The sequence below is a fragment of the Thunnus albacares genome, chromosome 7, assembly GCF_914725855.1.
Source record: "Thunnus albacares chromosome 7, fThuAlb1.1, whole genome shotgun sequence".
NCBI lineage: Eukaryota > Metazoa > Chordata > Actinopteri > Scombriformes > Scombridae > Thunnus > Thunnus albacares.
In genome coordinates, this window is record NC_058112.1 from 4,974,584 (window position 1) to 4,996,276 (window position 21,693).

At 39.5% G+C, this 21,693-nt stretch overlaps 1 protein-coding gene across 1 annotated transcript; it reads right to left on the reverse strand.

Moving 5' to 3' along the window:
* Nucleotides 1–1,573: 1,573 nt before the first annotated feature.
* Nucleotides 1,574–13,501, reverse strand: pskh1 (protein serine kinase H1). The gene is made up of 4 exons (XM_044357092.1): nt 13,142–13,501; nt 11,375–12,164; nt 9,796–10,719; nt 1,574–6,063 (listed from the first exon to the last, which is right to left on the reverse strand). Exons 2-4 carry the CDS (start codon nt 11,441–11,443, stop codon nt 5,746–5,748), a joined length of 1,311 nt encoding a protein of 436 aa, XP_044213027.1. The 5' UTR covers nt 11,444–12,164; nt 13,142–13,501; the 3' UTR covers nt 1,574–5,745.
* Nucleotides 13,502–21,693: the final 8,192 nt, after the last annotated feature.

Here is a 21,693-nt window from a genome sequence, read left to right on the forward strand (position 1 = left end):
AAATTGGCATTATTACCACTTAAGTGTATTTTGGGTTCATAAACCGTCATATATGATGCAGTAACTCTGCAGCTTGTAAAAAGTAAATGATAAAGATAAATGTTTCCAGTAGCTGCATTTAAAAAAATATAGTTGGAATCTGTGTGTGATTTGGTTGTTTTAATTACCACTCAGCCTTACTTTTATCAGCTGTGATTAAGCTGATAAATTAATCACAGCTGCTAAAAGCTGCGATTAAAAAATGTAAAAATTACATTAAAAAAAATTATGTAATTTTTTTTTTTACATGAAAACATTACATTTTAATGTAATGCTCAGTGGATTTTAACTAACAAGCAAAGTTACACACTGTAATGAGCCACATCAATTTTTTACATGATTTAATTACAATTATTATTATTTAACAGCAACATTTGGACAGTTTGAGTTTTGATGATGAGTTGCCCCAGCATATTAAATCAAATTTCATTACATATGGTTGAAAAGAGTAAGAACTAGAAACAGGTTTTGGCTAAGTGGCACCGTATACATTAATTTTCTTTTCTCTTTTTTAAGAAAGGCTGCTTTAAGACTGTAGAGTTATGGTTGCTTTTGTGTTAGGCCAAATGCATTTGCTTGTGGCTGCCATTTTCATTTTGCTGAAATTTTCTTACAAAATATTTGAAGGGTTTTGAAGGGCCCATGTATGAAGAAGCACAAAACTTAAAGCTGAGAGCAATTTTGACAGGCACACATGAAATGTAATCACCTTATAAAGCTCCTATAGCCAACATGCTATCAAACAATTTCCAATGTAGTCATCCAGTTGACAGAGCAACATTATAATTTATTTTGCATGTCTTAGCCACCTGATAAACGATATAAAATATTAATTTTTGTTCTCCACCAACTCTTGAGAAAATAGATCAGGGTCTTTAGCTAGTAGATGTTTTTCTTCACCAATTAGTCACTAATTTTGTCTCAGCTGTTTGCACCAATCAGTGAGTTTTTCAGAGGTTTTTGACAAAAACAGCTGGAATGGGGGTTGATGAGAGCAGTGAGACTGAACCATACAGCAAGTGCTGTAAAACAAAAAATAAAAAGAGCTAAAAGAGGCTAAGTTGTCACTGCCAGCAACCCCTTTCACATTATATGTGATTTGATTTGTCACTAATACAAAAATGATTAGTGGAACTTTATGAAAATCTTAGGGGGCAAAAAGTTGTACAAAAGGATAATATATGCACCAACATGTCAGTCAGATGTAGTTTATAACCTTTCAAGGGCTTACTTTTTTAAAATCTTAAATTATGGCACATTCATCAGGACAAATAAGTCAGTTTTGTACAATTACTACTAGAATTTAAAAGTAATGTCAGGCTTTATATCATTTCATGGCAAATGTCCACTAAGGTTGGACAAACAAGAATAAATACTAAACCAGTAAAATGGTGCAAACATGCTTGAACAACTAAAATATTGTCTTGTGGGCTAACACACACATGAACTCCTGTAATCTGCTGGACGAATCACAGTCCACCTACTTCTCCTCTCAGAGCATCGTGTGAAACTCCAAATGCAATGAAATAGAAAGTCAGGTTCGAATGTTTTATTGGCACATACAACTCACTGTTTAAAAAAAATAAAAAAGTTAATGGTAGAAGAATCAAAGTGTTATCATTCATTTTGACACACAATTACAAAAGATGAACAACTGTTTTCAGGTAACAGTGTTGAGTTGGCTACTTCATTTAGGGCAACAGCATTTATATAAAATCACACAGATATATAAAAACACGAAAGAAAACACTTTTACAAATGTGCTGACATTCTGCAAAACTGCTAACGAACTGATTTGGTTATTCATTGAACGTGGTATAAAATAGGCACTCAACGATGCTGCTGACTAATTCAAACACTGCAATTCTTTGAATCCAAATGATTAATTTGTGACTGTGATTCCTAGATCTGAGATTTAAAGAGGTTATAGTTTTATGTTTCACAAAGATGATACACTCTAGGAGATATCGATCAACACACTACAAATATTAAGGCCACCTCATTATACTGTATGGTGCAGAAAGTGTGACACCTTAAAGTGATACTTTACACAATATCTATCTTGTCATCATCAAATCACCACTGTAGGCTCGACAGATGGCTGCTAAATTTGCCATATTTTGGCAAATGAACCTTTTCAAACCTACATGGTGCATTTGATATTCAATATTTTGGGTGGAGCAACTGTCCAATGACAGGCGGCATACAATACTGAACAGGGAACCAAGAAGTAGACAGAGTGTAGATTTGAGTGTACCAATACCAGTTCCGACGTTAGCCTCACTTACGGTCTTCTATATATAAAAAATTTACTTCCACCAAGAGGTGAGACATCAGGACAGATAACAGCAGTGGAACGAAGGAACAGAGAAATTTAAAAAGAGACCTAAATCTGACTTTCATCAAGGAAATGGAAAGAGTAGCATCAGAAAGATGACAGAGCATCCTGGAACAAGTAGAGGACAAAAAACAAAAAGAAAGGAAAAACTGAGGTCAGCTGACATGGCTCGGTTAGGTTTCCAGTATGTGTTAAAAAGTTCACAACAACAGCATACTTTAGAAGTCTGGGGTAGATCACAGCAAAATGCTCATTTAAAGATGAAAGAAATTCTGTAGCAACTGATTTACTCTGGGAGTGTTCTGAAGGGACAAAATACATTTAAAAACGCAGTGAACAGGTCCAATTAACATTAACAATTAACGATTATAATTAAAAAAAAAAAAAAAATTCAATTCAACTTTGTACATGAAGTGCTTTGCCAGATTACAGGAAAAAAGACAAAAAGGAAAACAACTCCTCACCTTTCCTGAATCTTTGGGTTGTGCTTATGTTGGGCAATATTAGAAATAACCAAATATCACATTATTTTGACCAATTTGGAGATGAAGATAGTTAGCAGAAAATCATCTGCACTCAATCATTTCAGTCTGCTTGAACTGTTTAATAAATTCAGAAATGTCACCTTCCTGTAACGCAGCCTTTTAACTATACCACAATATTACAAGAAACAAAATCCATAATATAATCTAGTCTCATTTCAGAATATTGTTATTATATCAACATATTGTCCAGCTCAGAGTTGTTCAGTAGTCACAATACCTTATTGTGTAAGGGTGCTGACTATCTTCACATGATGGGCATTGGACTGAATATGATTCAGACTACAAAGGCAGATTTAAAAGAGTGCAGATCAAGAGAGAAGTACAACCTGTTTTGTTTACTATGACATTGTGGATTATCTAGAGTTTTCCTCTAAGTAAGGCATTTTTTTTTAATTGAAGTGCATTTAGAGGAAATAGGTAACCTTTTCAAACTAAAGAAGCCTTACACAGACGACTGTATAGTTGCATGTGTAATGTTTTGTAATCTAATATTTCAAAATCATATAGACTATTGGTCATTTGATCCAGCTCTATATATTCCTCTATCTTTAGTGGTTTCCTTCATTTTGGTCTTCTGTTTGGTGTTTCTATACGCTAAAACACAACCTGCCTAAGAGCTACTAAATACTGGCGTCCTCCCTCTTTCTTAGATAGCCTCTGTTCCACTAGCTTCTAGACTTAAATGGGTCAGTTTTTCATGACATGACTGTGATTAACAAGAATAGTTTGGCACACTTGACCAGAGGGAAAGAAAAATTACAGAAAAGAAAAATAAATCTGATTCGTACCTTTCTCATCTTTTCCATAGCTTAATTCTATCTACTACCCCTGGCTATATACTAGCTAGTAAAATTTGTCATTTGACCAAGGAAAATAAAGAATTATTTTGACAGTGAGCCAATCAGCTGCCGTTGGATAAGACTGATGGGATATGTTATGTTGAATGCTAACACAACCAATGTGAAAACCCACTGAGTTGCAGGTGTTAGTGGAACAGAGCTAGCTAGGAAAGATGGCGGGACTTCTGGATTAGGTTGCACCAGTTATTTGTAAATCCATCATTACGAGTGTGTAAAGTCCTTCCTAAATTCTTAGTACCTGGTAGCTAGCTTCAAACTAGTGCTTTACTAAATCAGGTTGCACCATTCAGTAGACTTCAGTAATGTATGAGTTGCTCAGAAAGTCACTGTAGCATCACAAGTGGTAACATAACTTGTAAAAACTAAAAATTTTTAAAACTTAACAGCCAATCCTTTGTAAATGTAGGTATTGTTTTGTTTTATTCATATCTATATCTATATAGAAATCTATGGAGAAATGTGTGTTTAAGAGTATTCATGTAGTTTAGAATGAGCAGGAAATATCTGATTATGCTAACCTAGCTGTTGTTATTTGGTAATTTAGTCTAATATTATCATTGCAGGTCACATTTTCCCAGTTAACATCATCATTAAACAGCATTTCATCAAGAGTCAGGTCAGATATGTTGAACATATTCCTTGTTATCTCTTTTTCTCTTGACCCTAAATGGTTCTGATATTAGCAAGCTAACGTTTTTTTGTCAGTTAGTTGGGTTAGCTACTGAACAGCTGGCTAAGACTACACCTGGCTATTTGTGCATGTAGTTAAATATTTAGTAACTACTGATCTCTACATAAGAACTACTTTTTGTGGTGCAACCCTTTTTAATTTAGTGATGCCGAGTAAGTAAACTCTCATTTTAGAGCTTGTGTTATAACTAAGTTTGAACTTATAAAGAGCTGGTGCAACCGGCAACTATCTCTCTGTAACAAATATATTTACGTTCATTGCTGCTCTAAGAACATGTACCATTCTCACTGTGACCAACAAAGGAGACCATACAACACCCTAAATAGCCACATAACCTTATGAAAACTTAATAATACTGCTATGCAACAGTAAGTGTTCACAGCTGCTACTTTATAAGTGAATCTATTAGTCTATGAAAATCATCGGGAGTGGGGCTGTGTGGCTTACTGTCTAGTACAATACATTTAAGATTAAACACTGACACAAAACAGCTTCACAATCTTTTGACAGCTTTAGAACAATATTAACAGAGCAGTAATGGCAAGATTAGATAAGCTTAGACTAGACTAATAAACAACATGCCTTCATTTTGGCCTTCAAGGGTATGGTTATGTTGCAGTGTGTTTCCATCACCCACATGTTAAGACAAGGTCTGTACAATTAGTACAATAATAAATTCACAGCAATTTTCAATCAGGAATGAGTGAGAGGAATTTGTTTCCCCCTCCTCTTAAGTATCCCTTTGTTCTTAGAGACTTCAGTACCCAGAACTCTGTTCAACAGATCCTCGTGGAAGGTCATTATCCAGTGACCATTTGAATGGAGACTAATAATCATGTCAACAATAATAAATAAATATGTAGAGACACAGGGATTGAAAGAACAAAAGGAAAGGAGTGGAAGGCCCCATCCTGCCAAAGAAAAGGTGAAGGAATGGATGGAGAGATGATGTAACCGTTGCAGTACAACACTTGACTGGTGTGTCCGTTTCTGTGCTCATCAGAAGACACACTGGAATTCATAGATCACATTGTCCTCATAGTTTCTCACTTGTTCTATAGTCTCGAATGGCAGCAGTTACTTTTTCAAACTTAATTCTACTTTTGGTAGCCAAAGGTCATGGTTCTCTTTATTCTTTTTTTTTGGAAGCCATTTTTGGCTTCTAACACTGGCAGCAACTTCAAATGGTGGTAGTCATTGTAAAAGCTCAGTCATTGTAGTGCTGTTTCCCCCAAAGTATAAGGTACGCTACGGTCGGTGGCTGTCCCCGTTTCAGCCATTGTACTGCTGCTGATAGCGACGGTTCAGCTCGCGTAGCTCCTTCTCACGCACCCGCCGGGCTTTGTTGGATTTGGTTGAGCGGCTTGAGCGCGTGGACTGGGCCGACTTGGTGCTGTGGCAGCGAGAGGATGCCCGTTTCAGGAGGTTCTGAGATATACAGCGTTGTAGGTTCTTCATGGAGGAAGAGGCGGCCATACTGACGATCCAGGGGTGCTTGAGGGCCTGGCCAGCCGTCAGCCGCTCGCTGGGATCCACTGTTAGAATCCGCTCCACAAAGTCTTTGGCCAGGTTGGACACGCTGGGCCACGGCTGGAGAGGGGAGACAGACACAAGACAAGACTGTAATTATAGTGCACTGAAATGTTAATTTCAATACTCTTTATAGTCTAAACTCATGAAAACTCATGGGTCCTTTTTTCCCTCAACATGTCTTTTTGAGACATTTTAAATAAAAACTAACGTTTGAGTCAAGATCTTTTTTCATAGCAGACATTTTGGTGCGTCAAACACAGGTGTAACTAATAACATTATAATAACACTAATTGCTGCATTGCTTTGCAACAACTGCTGGAACAGAGCCATTGTTAATGTTATTAGTTCCACCTGTGCTTTTCCTCTGAAACGTCAAAATTGCTGCTATGAATCTGACTTTTCTTTTTTTTTTGCAGCCCTTTAACAGGGGAATGACCTTGAGAAACCTTGGAAAACCACTGGTCTTAACTGATAATACATGAGGAATATAAAAGGAAACCACACACAATATGAAGTTTAAGAGGAGGGAGGAAAATAATAAAAGGCTTACAATAGACATTGACTGTTGTGAGACCATGAGAAGAAATGTATCTGTTTGATGAAAATATGACCATAATGAATGTATTTTCCATATATATGATGTTTCCTATACAAATCCTATGAATTTCAATACATTCAGCTCCTATAAATAAGTGTGTATAGTTTATCAGTACATCCCCTCTGCTGGACACAAGAGGGCAGCAGAGTGACATAAAGCTGAGAATGTCTAGTATAAGGACAGTGCTTTGGACTGTGAGCGAACAAGAAGTTTGATCATTTGACCTGTTATGTAGTTGTTTTACTGACAATGAGTGTTCTTGGTCTTTTGAGTATTATCAGACTCATCAGTTGGGCAGTGAATATTATGTTCCTCTACTTGATTCTTTCTGTCATCTCGCTGATGAGAAGTTTGATTATGTTTTGCTTTAACACCATTTCATGTTTCTAAAAAAATCGCACATAAAATAAAATGTTTGTTTAAAACAAATGTTCTTGGCAGGTGCTGTCGACTCCTTTTCTGAGAAATAGACTGTGAGTCAAACTCTACCCCCTACTTAGACAGGAATTGGGAATCTCAGCGCTGGCTGCCTTTCCGCACACACAGTCACACACACGTTGCACTTGATGTCCTGCTTGGCAACCAGCTGTGTTTTCAGTCTCCCAGTAGACAACTAACCCCCCTTCTTCACACAGCAGGTAAATCACCAGTGTTGGCTAAAGATACATGACACATATATAAGCCTCAGACATACATTTCTCCTCCACCTACAACAACGCTCAGGCTGTGATTAGATCTTGGACTGCAGCTATAAACGTGAACATTATTTATCACAGCTGTAAAGACACATATCCCTGAGGGAGGTGCTCCACCTCAGTTTCTCTGCTCATTTACCAGAGGACGGGATTTTCTTTAATCAACGGTCAGGACTCTAAAAGGGTCAAGAGCCTCTGAGCCATGCATCCTGACAAAATAAGAGTTTTTGTGTTGCATCTGATCAGGGAGATAAAATTACTCTCCTATTTCTGTGTTATTTCACAGTGACAGTAAAGGGAGAGTAGAGAGAGACATAGGACGGGGGGGATATGACATGCTGGAATCAAACTGGGAACGTTGTGGTTATACTGTTATGCGTATAACCACGAGGTCAGTGGATGCCCTGAACACAGCATAATAACCAAAAATCCCAACTAGTATTATTATAGTATTAGTTATTGTTGATTCATTTTCTTTCAATCAAGTTATCAATTAACAGACTAATAGTTTCTGCACAACAACATTTCACAAGCTTTTTATATTGTTTTGCAGTGGTGAGCAGTTAAAGGTACCTTATGTTGTTTTTGACTTCTAGTAGTGCTATAGAGCCATTTTTTTTTTTAAAGTTTTTGAAGGCAAACAGTTTCATGCTGTTCCACGGACTGATGGTTGGGGTTGGTAACGCGCCAAGAAATTTAGTAATGTGCCAACAAAAAGCAAAAAAGAGGACTGAAAACTAGCAAGCATGGGTGTAAACAATGCACAATTTAAAATATATTAACAAATTGAGGCCTAAATAATACACATAATGTTTTTTGGTAAGAAACACTAAATGTAAACTTAACTTACAATTAAACTTCACAGGATACCTTTAAGGGGAACTGGGATGTCACAGTTACTTGGCTTATTGCTTAAACTTGGATTTTGTGTGCTTAACACTGGCGGATGTATCATGCACATTTCCAGGTCTATATTTTTTAATCTAGGGTTCAGCTGGAAAATCTTTACAGTTCAAAAAACTCCTTATCTATCTTTTACCGGTCCTTTACACAGCCTCTCAGTTCAGCCTGTCTGAAACAGGCTGTTTTAGCTCCTGTCTCTTTAAGACTCCCCCCCCCTCCCGATGAGCCCACTCTGTTCTGATTGGCCAGCTTCCAGAAGACGCATCGTGGCAGACTTTCCCCATCTCCAGAGGCTACATAAACAAACACTAGTAGTCAGATTTCGCTTCTTTTACCTATTTACTCAAAATGTTAACTTCTCAAATATGCCAGTGTACAACGTGAACACCTCATGGAAAAACCTTACCAACAACCTTAGCAACAAAGAACAGACGGCCGAGTATGGGCATTTGCGAACGATTTGACAGTCAGTTCAATGGAGAAGTAGAGGTAACATTGTAAACAGAGCATTCAAATCAGGCTTTTGTCTTACAGGGATCTTTTACATGCGTTCGCCTCAAGTTTTGGAACTTTGCGGTGAAGATCACAACAACTGTGTCATGTCTCATTTAAATCAAGCCATCATCATAACTTCTCTCCCTTGGTCTTCCAACAGAGATGTCGTGAATAATCCTCACAGAAATAAATACTTGAGTCACTGTCTGTACTTGTGTTGATAGAGAATAAAAGCTGCTCTGTAAGGACTCTCATGAAAAATCTTGGGTTTTTAAACTTAACAGTAATTTATGTGACAAACAAGCCCACACACTCTACTGAATACACACTGTATTACCTGAAAAACGCACAACGGTCAATTCAAGTGAGAAGCTCTCTTCACAAATTCCAAAGACGACTTGCTAGACATTCATCCAGCAGTTCTGCTGCACTATTTACAGCTTTCATCCAGAACACTAGTTCCCTGGAAGTGATTTTAATTATTTAATATGTCCGATTTGACCTTATCTTACCTGTCAGACATTTGAGAAGTTTAACTCTGGACACATCCCCAGAACACTGAGATCATTCAGCTGCTCTGCATTAAATATTACAAAACTACTCAGCTATTATTTGCGCTGGAGTGGCTGCATGTGGGGCAAACATTAACCGAGAGCCCCTTTGTAAAGCTCACTGGCAACATAAACATCCCACACTATGAAACAAAGGAATGGACTACTCAGCATTCTTGCATCTAGATACACAGATAGAGCATAAATTATTGTGCACACATACACACATACACGCACACACACACTAAGAGGGAGGGCATATTGACTTAGAGAGGACAAATAAATGCAAGCCAATATGGCGAGGTGTAGGGTAGGTACATGTGATAGAAATGGAAATGTGCTAAGACAGGAGGAGTTATGAGAGAGGTATGTGTGTGTGTTAAGACACACAAGACACTCACAAGAAAAGCTGAACTTCTTAGAAACTTTTTGACAAAGCCTCATGCAGTGTGAGGAATTTATTTCAAATATGGGTGAAGTCTTCTGGGGGGGGGGTGAGTGTGTGTGAGAAAGAGAGGGCAAGCGTGTCACAGATCTAACTCCTCACCTCTCCAGAGAAGCTGTACTTCCCCTTGAGGATCTGCCGGTAGAGCCTCATGCGGTTGTCGTCCTCGAAGGGCATGGTTCCGCTCAGCAGGATGTACGATATCACCCCCAGCGCCCACATGTCTACTGCGTTTGTATAAGGTTTCCTCACCAGGATCTCAGGGGCAATGTACTCTGGCGTGCCGCAGGTGGTCTTCATCAAACACTCGTCTCCCTTCTTCCTGCTACTGGCCAAACCGAAGTCAGTGATGATGATCTTGGAATCAGCTCCAGGGTGGTAGTAGAGCAGGTTCTCTGGCTTCAGGTCTCGGTGAGTGATCCCCAAAGTGTGGAGATACTTGACGCCATCCAGCACCATCTGCAGCACCCGCGTGGCGTCCCGCTCGGTGAAGGAGCCGCGAGCGATGATCCGGTCAAAGAGCTCTCCTCCAGTGGCCAGCTCCATCACCATGTAGACGCGCTCTGCCGTCTCGAAGACCTCCATCAGCTGGATTATATTGGTGTGACGAACGCGTCGGAGAACACACAGCTCTGACTCGCACACCTCCCTCCCCTCCCGGTACCGGGTCTCGATCATTTTGATGGCGTACGGCTGCCGCGTGCTCTTGTGCTCCACACGGACAACCCGGCTAAAACTCCCGCGACCTATCAGAGCTTTGATGTCGTACTTGGCTGTGACACGCGGGTCAAACTTGGCTCGATATTTTGCAACCTTCTTCCGTTGAGGGTCCGACAGTTCGGACGGGTCCTTGGGTGGCTGAGTGGAAACGGTGGGAGTGGGAGCTTGTGCCCGGGCCTGGTATGGAGAGGTGGAGTCTGCCTTGTCACCTCCCCCTCCACCGGCCCCACCCATCTTGCTTCCAGTGCCATCCCCTCGTATGAAGTGCTTATAGATATCTGTCTGAGGAGGTTGGGGAGGATCAACCTGAAAAATATGAACACAGATGATCCCAGATGCATTGCACACAGCAATAGTACAACAAGGCATTAAGGCATCGACTTAATCTATAATTCTACATTAATAACTCAATTTATTATGTTTTTAAAGATGACTGGTGTCATGACCAGGTCATCTTTAAAGCCTCTCTGTGTACAACTTCAACATTTTTTGCTCTAGTCGATGGCTTAGAAATGGATGAAGAGGCTGGACGCAACACTTGCACCAAATTCAGCCAAGACTGTCTAATTTTTCTACAAAAACAGTAATTTATTAATAAAAAATGCCAAACTCTGACTCCAGCTTTTCTATTGTCCCTATGTCTCTGTTTTATTTCATTTTATATATAATATCTTTAGGCTTTTAGACTGGTGGTCAGATAAAACAAGCACTCTGATGATGTAACTTTGGCTCTGGGAAATTGTGACGAGTATTTCTCACTATTCACTGACATTTTAGAGGTTGAATAATTACTGATAAAAAGAGAAAATGTATTGATTTGTTTCTCAATCATTAGTTGCAGCCCTTAATTAATCTTATCATTATCAATACCGGTAATAATGTACAAAGCAGTGTAGTACTAATGCTGTTTCTATTAATATTGTTACTATTACTAGTAGATGAAACATTGTCCTTTACTGACCTTTTTGACCAGGTCCAACTGAACATCCCCTGGAGGCTCAGGGAGGACCTTACTGTTCCTGCACCCCATCACATCACCTTGGGCCTCTGCCCAGCCAGCCACACAGGCCACCAGGAGCCCTGCCTCATCACCGCAACAGCTGATTCAACACACTCAGGACATCCAACATCCAGGCTGTACCCAGACTCAGACAAGGGGTTCATGAATAAAGCTGATTACACCCACTCCAGTCCCAATGAGCTGGCATCAGCACTCACAGTTCATGAATACACCCGATACATCCACTTAAATCCAGTTTGGAAAGTCGATGAGTTCATGAATGCATTTTGGCGAGCGCGTTGTCTTTTTGTTACAGTGTACTTTTATAGGGCCTGTGCCACTGGGACTTGCACAACAGCCAGGCTGCAGCGTCTGCAGGCAGTGGGCACCTCAAAGCGCTTCAAAAACCTACCAGGACTCTATCTCAGATGGCAGAATATGTTGAATGTATGAGAGAAAATCACATGAGTAGAGTCAGTATGGATGCTCAGGTCAGAAAAATGACTGATCATGGGAAGGGTTGGAGAAGGTCACCCGGAGCATCCAGCCTCTCTAAACCAAGCTTAAGTGGGGTTGCCTTTAGGAGAAATGCAAAGTTATCTTCAGGATTCACACGGAGCTTCCGCAGTAAATAACTTCATCAACTATGCTTCGATCCATTGGGAAAAAGCTGCAATGTCAGCAGCGGTCTTGCCACAGATGAAACAGCTCCCCTGGAGACTCACATGCTGGAGAACAGCAGAGGGAAGCTCTGAAATGCAGAACACACAATGAAATATGAACCGTGAGTGATTACGGTTAGGCTCACCAAATATATGAACAGTATGTCTGTGTGTATGCTGAATGCTGACATGACAGGAGCAGTTTTCGAAAACATTTAACCAAATCACTGAAATTGTCTGATGGTTTAGTGATATAACAACTGAAAACAATTATATTCATTATTGGTTAATCTGTTAATTACTTTCTTGATTAATGAATAAGTTGTTTGGTCCGTAAAGTGTCAGAAAATGGTGAAAAATGTCGATTGTGATGTCTTCAAACAGTCCACATCCTTAAGTTACTCAGTTCACTGTCATAGAAGACTGCAGAAACCAGAAAATATTCACATTTGAGAAACTGCAATCAAAGAATTTGGACATTTTTTTCTTCAAAAGTGACTCAAAATGATTAACCGATAATCAAAATAGTTGGCAAATAATTCAATAGTTAGCAACTAATCGATTAATCGTTGCAGTTCTAGATTACAACCATCCAGACATGTTTAGAAATGACCAAGAAAACAAGGGATTGCTTTGCCATTGTAAAAATAAACAAATAAATAAATAACTGCATTGTCACAGATGGTCACTTATATCTGATTATCAAATGTTGGAAGTCTGTATAATGTATTGTTAGAAGTTTTCAGTACAAAATGTTTATCAACTTACTTTACTTTGTTAGCCATAAGAAGAGAAAATTCACTGGTAACATCCCTAAAAACATTGTTTTCTACATGATGAAAGAATCATGACACTGAAGTAAATCTATATGACACTTGGTGTAAAAGTGTAGAGTGTTTTAGTTTTTTTAAAAAAGGGGCCAGGCCCTACTCATATCAATGTTTTTTCCTTAGCCAAAAACACATTTCACAGTTTTTTCGGCAACATTGGGAAACATTAGGAAAGTCTCTAAAGACTTTCACAGACACCCCTGATGTAAAAGTATAAAAGTGACTTTCAATCTCACCTCATTACTTATCCGAGATAGCGAAGTGTCTCAGCATGCTAACTAGCCTGCTAGCAGCAGGGCAGGACTCCCAACTTGGCCAAATCCAGCCTCCTCACCCCACTCTCACTCAGCTGGGCTCTCCATTTTCACCTCGTAGTTTCCTAACTTTATTCCCGTGGAGAAACAACTTAAATCCATCACTTCTTTTGTCACTAACGTTTTGAGTCAATTCCGGAGTTTCATGGTTTGTTTTGTAGACGCTGTAAAGTGCGGAGGGACTGAACAAAAACACGCAAACTTGCCCGTCGGTCGCTTTCCTGGACGGTGTTTTTCGACCAGGACCACCTTCCCACAGTCAGACACACGGAGGTGAACGGACCCTGAACGCAACACAGTTCTTCCGCTTCACACTGTCTAAATAAAACGCGTGTTGAAAATAGCTAGATGGGACAAACATTTATTTTTAGAGAAATCTGAAAAAGTGGCTGTGTGTTTTCCTTACTTAAATGATATGTTTTTATTTTTATCGTACAGGACAAACATGTCACATCATGCAGGGTACATATTTCAAATTAAAACCAGTGGTGGAAGAAGTACTCAGATCCTTTACTTGAATAAAAGTACCAATACATCAATGTATAAAATACTCCATCACAAGTAAAAGTCCTGCATGGAAAATCATACTCTGGTAAAAGTACATAAGTATTATCAGATTGGTGCAGTTAAAGTATTGCAGTAAAAGTAGTGGTTTGTGGAAAAATCACTGCTGGAGCTGTTAACAACTCATAGACATCTGAAATGTGACCCGACTACACACTGCTTTTTGTAAATCATCAAAAGCCAAAAAGGCTGGAAACCACTGGTTTTATCTTTAACAATGTCTTGTATTTTAAAAGCTTGTTATATTATCCATTGTGTCAAATCTTCATCTAAAAAGTAACTAAAGCTGTCAAATAAATGTAGTGGAGTAGAAAGTACAATATTTCCCTCTGAAATATAGTGGAGTGGAAGAATAAAGTACCATCAAATGGAAATACTCAAGTAAAGCACAAGTTCTTCAAAATTGTACTTAGATACAATACTTGAGTAAATGTACTTAGTTACTTCCCACTACTGATACTTACTTACTACTTACTCATATTAGTTTCCATGTATGCAGTTGATGTAAGTTGAGTATATTAAAGCAGCAAGGTTGAATTACCAGCTGGGCAAAGTGCAAAGTGTTTGTTCATTGATATTTTTTTAGGAATATGCAGCACTAAAGCTCAGTAATTGACATCATGCCAAATGATGGGTCCTGCTTAATTACTGAATCTTGATAGGGTGTCACTGTATCTAAATCTAGTTTGAAGATCTTCACTACATCAGTTTTGTGCTTGTATGTTGCATATTCCTAAATTAATTTGCTAAATGAAATTACTGCACAATAAATCTTCAGCCAAGTAGTTTTCAAGCAGAGGAAAAACTATACACATTTCAGTCAGACTAAGACACTAACACACAGCTGGAGTTAGTCTGGCTGACATTGTCATCGGATCTCAACCAGGTGTAAATGCACTCTGTCCAATGTAACCGAATTCTTAAGAAAAAAAACACCCAGTTGGTTGAAAGTCCATCAAACTTAACTGTACCTCTTCCTGATAGCCCAAGCAAGTCCAGCAAAAGCTAAAATAAAATAAAAGTCTTCCCTCACAAAACATGTCTGTGGCATTGCTTCCCTTGACCTGGGATGCGTTTGTTGACCACCAGGCCTGCCTAACTAATTTGCATATAGAGATCTGATCACAGTGTGGGCAGAATAGAGATAACGAGAATGCTCATTAATACCAGGTGTAAATGGGGCCAGACAGAGGGAGGAATAGGGGGTTAATGGAGGACCAGTGGCTAGGTGGCTAACCAGTGGGTTAATCCAGCCATGATCATTGCACCCACTTTTGACACTGGAATCACAGGAAATCAAGCCTATGTGGGTGTGTGTGCCTGGCACGTGGCTGTGTAAATGTTATACATAGGTTTTAACACTACCCACGTTGTGCGCTCTTATTTTGAATGCGCAATCCCATGATTTCCGGTGTGATCTCTCCGTCTGCAGCGAGCCTGACGGAGCTCCTCTTCCACCCAACTTCTTTTGTAGAGACGGGACGACCTCCCTCGGCTTGTTTCGACCCCGTTAAGTCCTCACCGTCACTTCCTGGATACAGAGAGAAGTCCCTCTGCCAAAGTGCTGACTTCTCTCTTGGAAAAGTACTAGAAAGTCTGGCAGGCAAGCTTCCAGTTCACTTACAAGCTCAGGTTGGAGTAGTTACATAGAGGATGACTCTTATCAGACCCGTATTTGATATGACCATGCCTCAAGAAACAACATCTGAGAGAATTTGTGATGTTACAGCTCAGATCTATAGCTTCCGGCCATCTGAGCAAAATGTGAATAATATGGAACTAATGACTTGAAAATTACAGATTGAAGTGCATTTTGTCATTCCTTTACATGATGGGCTCCCACTGGAACACTTCTCATGGACCTCTGGTGGTCCATGGACCTCTTTTCGGGGATCAACTAAGCCACTTAATTCAGTGCAGACATGCAGAAGGATCAGTTTCTGTGGTTCATATGTGCAGTAAAGCCAGTTTAAATTCACCACCAAAACACTCCATCACACACCCAGTCTAACAACATCAGAAGATTACTCCATACTGTATGTTTAGACATGTGTTTCACAGTGTAGGAAATTGTCTGCGTGTTATGCACATGTTTTCATTTTGAATATATTTCAAGTGGTCAAATCTATATTGGGGATCTATTTAAAGATATTTATTTGCAGAGGAGGATAGATTTAAAAAAAAAAAAAATCAGTTCCTGCAGTATGGGCAGCTCACTGTAGCATACTGATGTTTTGAGTTGTTACAGGGTATATCCACATGGTGTCACTATACACATAAAAGTCACTTCCAAAGCCATCTCAAACTATAAGGCTACTTTTTTGTCATTTTATCAGTCTAACTGTTCTTTTAAATCCCAACGCTCATGCCTCCACTACACCTGTAAAACAACCTGGTCTAGCATTCAGTTTCACCCTGCTCGTTCATGAACATGGACAAGCTAATTAAGAATACATGGTGTTGACTTCAATATTGATGTGACAGAGCGTAGTGGACTCACTTTAGACTGACCATGACTTGTGCAGCCTGTGCAGGACGCGGCCGAGTTTTGTGGAGTAGCATTAAAAGTGGGGAATTAGTAAGAAGAAGACAAATGTTCCAGAAAGAGAGACAGTGAGACAGTAAAATTCATCTTATGATGCCAATAAAGCTCCTTGAATTGGATTGAGGGAGTGAAAATGAGTGGAAGGGGGGGGAGGGAGGGGGTGACAGAGGAAGACAACGGATGACAGATGGTGGGTACCAGACAGAAATATAGGGAGAAAGGAAGGAAGGGAGGGAGATGAAGCGGCAGAGAGTAATCAAAATGGAAAGAGGGAGATACGGAGTGATGGGGGAGAAAAGGAAGACACAATGAGGAGAGAGAGGAGGGATAAAGAGAAAGAGAGAAGACAAATAGAGAGGATAAAAGCAAAGAAAGAGAGTCTCTGAGGGCCAGCGCAGCCTCTCCAGTCTATCTGCAGTGCAGCTGAGGTCAGGGCCTTTCCAGCTCTGCAACTCGCTGCTACATCGTCATCCCTGTGATTGATCACCGCTTTGTCGCACTCTGATTAAGATGCTTTGTCTGAGTGCTCCGCTTCTATTGACACTTGTGTGTATTCCTCTGCGTCGCAATGCACACGCAACCCTCTCAGTTTTCAGTCCCCCACCCCCCTTCGCTGTCTCTCTCTCTCTCCATTTCAGTTTTTGTTGGTCGTTCACTCTCTTTCTCCCCTTTCCCACCCCCAAAGGTCAATATCATCTATTAGATCTAGATTTGCTGACTGCTGTATTATTTATCCATACAGAGGAAGAGGAGCTGCTCTATTAAAAGCTCAATTGACTTGGTCTGTGTCTCTGGCTCCATTAATATCCCCATGATGCTTCCCCCTCATTTGTGTGTGTATGTGTGTGTGTGTGTGTGTGTGTGTGAGAAAGGAGAGTTTTAAAGTGTGTGTGTGTGCCGTGAGTTTCTGTGTGCGTTTGAAAAGGCTGCAGAGGATGAGTAAGCTAGTGTGAGTTTACAGTGTGTGTGTGTGTGTGTGTGTGTGTGTGTATGTGCCGTTTACAGGCACTCCAGTGCAATGGGACGAGAGGAAAAACTGGAGAATGACATCCTGTGTCAGATATGATGCTTGTAGGAGAATATTGCTATTTCTCTGCCCTCCGCCCCCTCTCGCCCCCACTCTAGTTGGGGACTCCCCTGGAGAGTCAGGGGTAGAAACACAGCGAAAGAGACAGAAGAGAGAGAGAGAGACCGCTGCTGCATGCCGTCAGTACAGTCAGGTCATAGTAAACTGACTATTGATTACCGCAGGCGCATAATTCCCTGAAGGAATACTGTATGAGTACTACACTGACAACACAGGAGATAAAAATATCATAAAATACAGAGTGCTCATTGCCAGGATATTATTGACCACCTCAGGCAAGCCATAGTTTAAAGGGGAATATTATGAGAACATTACAGTGATTTTTCTATTCTTGTCAGAAGTTGCAGTATTTTAATGGCAGGTGTCACAAAGACAGTAGAATTTTCATTTGGTCCCTGTTGAACTGTGTATGTCTGAAACACCTGTGGTAATAACTTTTATAGTCCAGCTGATGGCCCATAAGTTGCTGCTTCTGTCGTATCAAATTTCTTTATTGCAGTTGTTCTGGAAGTTTCTCAAAACTCTCCAGGGAAGTGTTTCACCTTTTAACAGATTGAGTCCAATGTCCCTGGTGTCTTTTAAGTGTAACTTCACCCCCAGGTCTGAGCCTAACTCTGCTCACTGCATAATATAATCAATAATTAATAATAATTCATCAATTAATTAATAGTTGAAGTTGATGGTGCTCACAAGTGCATAGCATCTGACTAGCTACTGTAGTTCGTGCTTGTTAATATTGTCATCACACTAACACCAGCACAACAGATACATGTAAAAAGGGAAGTGTTCATAGAAACAGACTGAGAGGAGTCTGTTCAGATTTTTGAATGTTAATGTTCAAATACATGGTAACCAGGACACTGACTTCATGTCCTCTGTATGATGTGATTTTATACACCTATTCCAGAGTGTAAGGCTGGTGATTTTCTATATTTCAGCCGAAATAAGTTGTAAACACAACACTGATATAATATGACCTTAGAAAATTGAAAAGTTGCCTTTTAACACATCCAGCAGACATATTTAGAGTCGTGCTTCTGGCTACCTGATAAATGTCCCTTATTCACTCTCGTTTTAGCTCTGTTTTGATCTCTACAAACATCTGAGGAAAATGTCTGACTCTAAATATGTCTAGCAGCTAAATGCTTCACAGCGTTCACTACCTAGTCACTAACTTTGTCTGTCTGCTGTTTGGTGCTGGGAAAGTAGCCTACTATGGGCAGCTGGCCACTGTGTCTGAAAATGATGCTGCTGAGAGCGGTGAGACTGAACCAAAACAGTGAATGCTGTTGCTCTTAAACCAAAATAATGAGCTAAAAGATGCCAAAACACCCCTAGCGCTGAATCACGTGATAATTATGTCTGGATTTGTCACAACAAGCAAACACTTTCATTTTAAAAACATTGATTATAGCAGCTTTAATTTTGACAACTTATATTGGATAAAGGACTGGGTATTGATATTGGTGCCAATATGATATGTTTTTTGGGGAGTATAAACATGGTTTGAACCTTTTATTTTCAAATAGAAAAATATATCAGACCACTGAATGCATCAGTGTTCAAATAAAATAAAGTCTAAAGTTAGAGAAGTGTCTTTATAGAATCTGAAGAGCTGTTCAATACCAACTTTCAATATTTTACAAATTTCAGCGCTCGATGTTACAGACACATTTCCACTAGTGCTCAGAATTGATTGAGATTTGATACTCAGCCCTGAAAAGGACTCAGTATATCTCCACCAGAATTTTACTCTTGGCAGTGTGGAGGTGGCATTTATACCTTTATATTGAGAAATAAAATGTGCGTTAACATTTAATTGAATTGTTAACTGAAAAAGTAAAATATGATAATTAAGAAATATAGAGGTGAGAGGGAGGGGTATGTTTTGGAGGGACATCCTGGGCACAGCTCAGATGGTGACAGATGTAAAGTCAGAACTTGAGGATATAAATAAAAAATAGGTGATAGATAAATGGACAATAGAAAAATACAAAATGGACAATACTACTTCAACTCAAGATAGAGAGAAACATACAAACAATGATGATGGAGACAAAGACTGGAAAGAGTGACAGGCAGATACAGTGAAAATGACAAGATACACCAACTTTGGACCAACTACTGTCCAATGGTAGCACATGCAGAGTTGAGAAAGCGATATCCTTAAGTAAAAAAAACACCAACCTCAAGTTACTAAAGTTAAACTTTAGTGAATAAGAAGCATTTAAGAACTCTTTTGGCAGTGCAGTGTGGGTAGATGTTAATTCATTAGCCTACAGTTTAGGAAACGGGGGAGAGAGGCAGGCACAGAGGGATCCACAAGCAGACAGAGATGAATAGAGCAGATGGGTCTCAGAAACTACAGACACAGATGTGGAAAAGGACCGTGTTTACTCAGGTACATTTCCTCCAGCACTGCTTTAATTTGTAATTTTGACAATTTCATGGAGGTCTACTACAGGTAAAGCAAATGTGATTCACTGGTAGAGATTTATTTGTCCAATTGCCGAGCCAATTGAGTCTTCATGGTATGCTTGACTGGCCTACCAACCCTTGAGAGTTTATGGTATTTCTGGAGATTAAAAATAAAATCAAATACAGTCTTAAAGCACTCAAAAGGAAACTATGTTGGAACTTTTTAACAGAGTTTGTTTCATATCAGTGTTAAAACATAAATATGGTCTCAATACAATAATTTTTTGCACCATTAAAACCTGATTAAAGTCTGTTTTGTAAATCTAATACTAAACTAATTTCCCTTCCATCCATTATTCAACAAAAAAGACAGTTGCACCTGTACAAGAGAAGCATTACTTTTGTTTGATGGTGATGCATTTTTGACATTATCCAATGGATGATGAAAGAGTTATGTTAACTTCCTCTACCAAGAAGAGATGCAAATTGGAAGAGAAGAGGATTCTACAGAAAACACTGAGTGCACAGAGGGGTCAATGTTAGATTAGAGAATGATTATCTCATTTGTTTGGAAACGGCTCTCAGTTTCTCTTTGCAGCGGTCTTTGAGTTACTTCTGTTTCACTGAATGGAGTTTCAAATGTGCTGAAGTTTGATTGGAGGTGATGCGACCAGAGTGGAAATATGACAGTATGGATGCATGATCCCATTACTGAGTGGAAATCAAACTTTGAAGAGGCAGTTCAGCACAATCTGTACTAACACACTAAGACACCACAAGACAAGTGCAAAGTTGTGCAGATCTTGGTGTGGAAATGAATTAACCTATATTAAACATTAATGTGACTGGCGCCTTTAATAATGACTGTATGGCTGTTACAATAATAATTCATAGTGTTTTCTGGTCTGCAACCTCTGTGGTTAAGGTTTGGTTAAGTTTAGAGAGTTTTGCACCATTGCCTCTTAGAGACAAGTCATTATTCACGTGACCACAAGAGGTCACTTCTCAGGGGACATAGGTTGTTTTAAAAGATTAATTTTACTTTTATTTACCCACTTGCTAAGAAGATGAGAAGATTGATACCACTCTTATATCTGCTCATTAAATATAAAGCTAAAGCCAGAGACAGTTAGATTAGCTTAGCATAAAGACTGGAAGCAACTGTCCAAATTAAAAAAATCTGCCTAACACCACCTCTAATTAACACATTATATCCAAGTGTAAAAATGACTGTGTCTGGCTAAGCAGAATTCCAGCACATGAAACTCACCTACAATTACAAAGAGTCATTTTCACTGTCAGTTTTAATAAATCAAGTGTTTAACAAATGGCCTCTTGTTTTCTGGTGAGGACAGTTTCTTACTAGAGCAACCTAGCAGCAGCTGAATTCCCATATGATTCATGTTCAGCAACAGCAACGCATAAAATTGTCTTGTGAGGATGCAAAGTTAATCTTTGCTGATAGAGTTGTGCAGCCTCTGACAGCAGCACATGACAATACATAAACAAAAATGAATTATTCCGCCCTCAAAAAAAAGCAAACATTGAAGTGTTGAATGAGGTTTATTAATGTGTCTGCACATGATAAGACACTTATGGTAAACCAGGGATTGGGAAATACTGGTAGATTGAGGCCAGTGTATTCCCAGCAGAGACAGTCAGCACCAGTTTAACATTTGACCCACTGTTGTATCCCGGCCCAATACTCAGAGGACTGTTTATTTTGTATGGCTCTTCTTGCCATGGGAAGACGTATTAGATGAGGCATAAGAAACATGCTTTGGTACAGTGAGCTAGCGGCTGAGCAGGAAGGCTGAAAAACCAGGGTAAGCCCTATTTGTGTGGTGTGGCTTTGTAGCC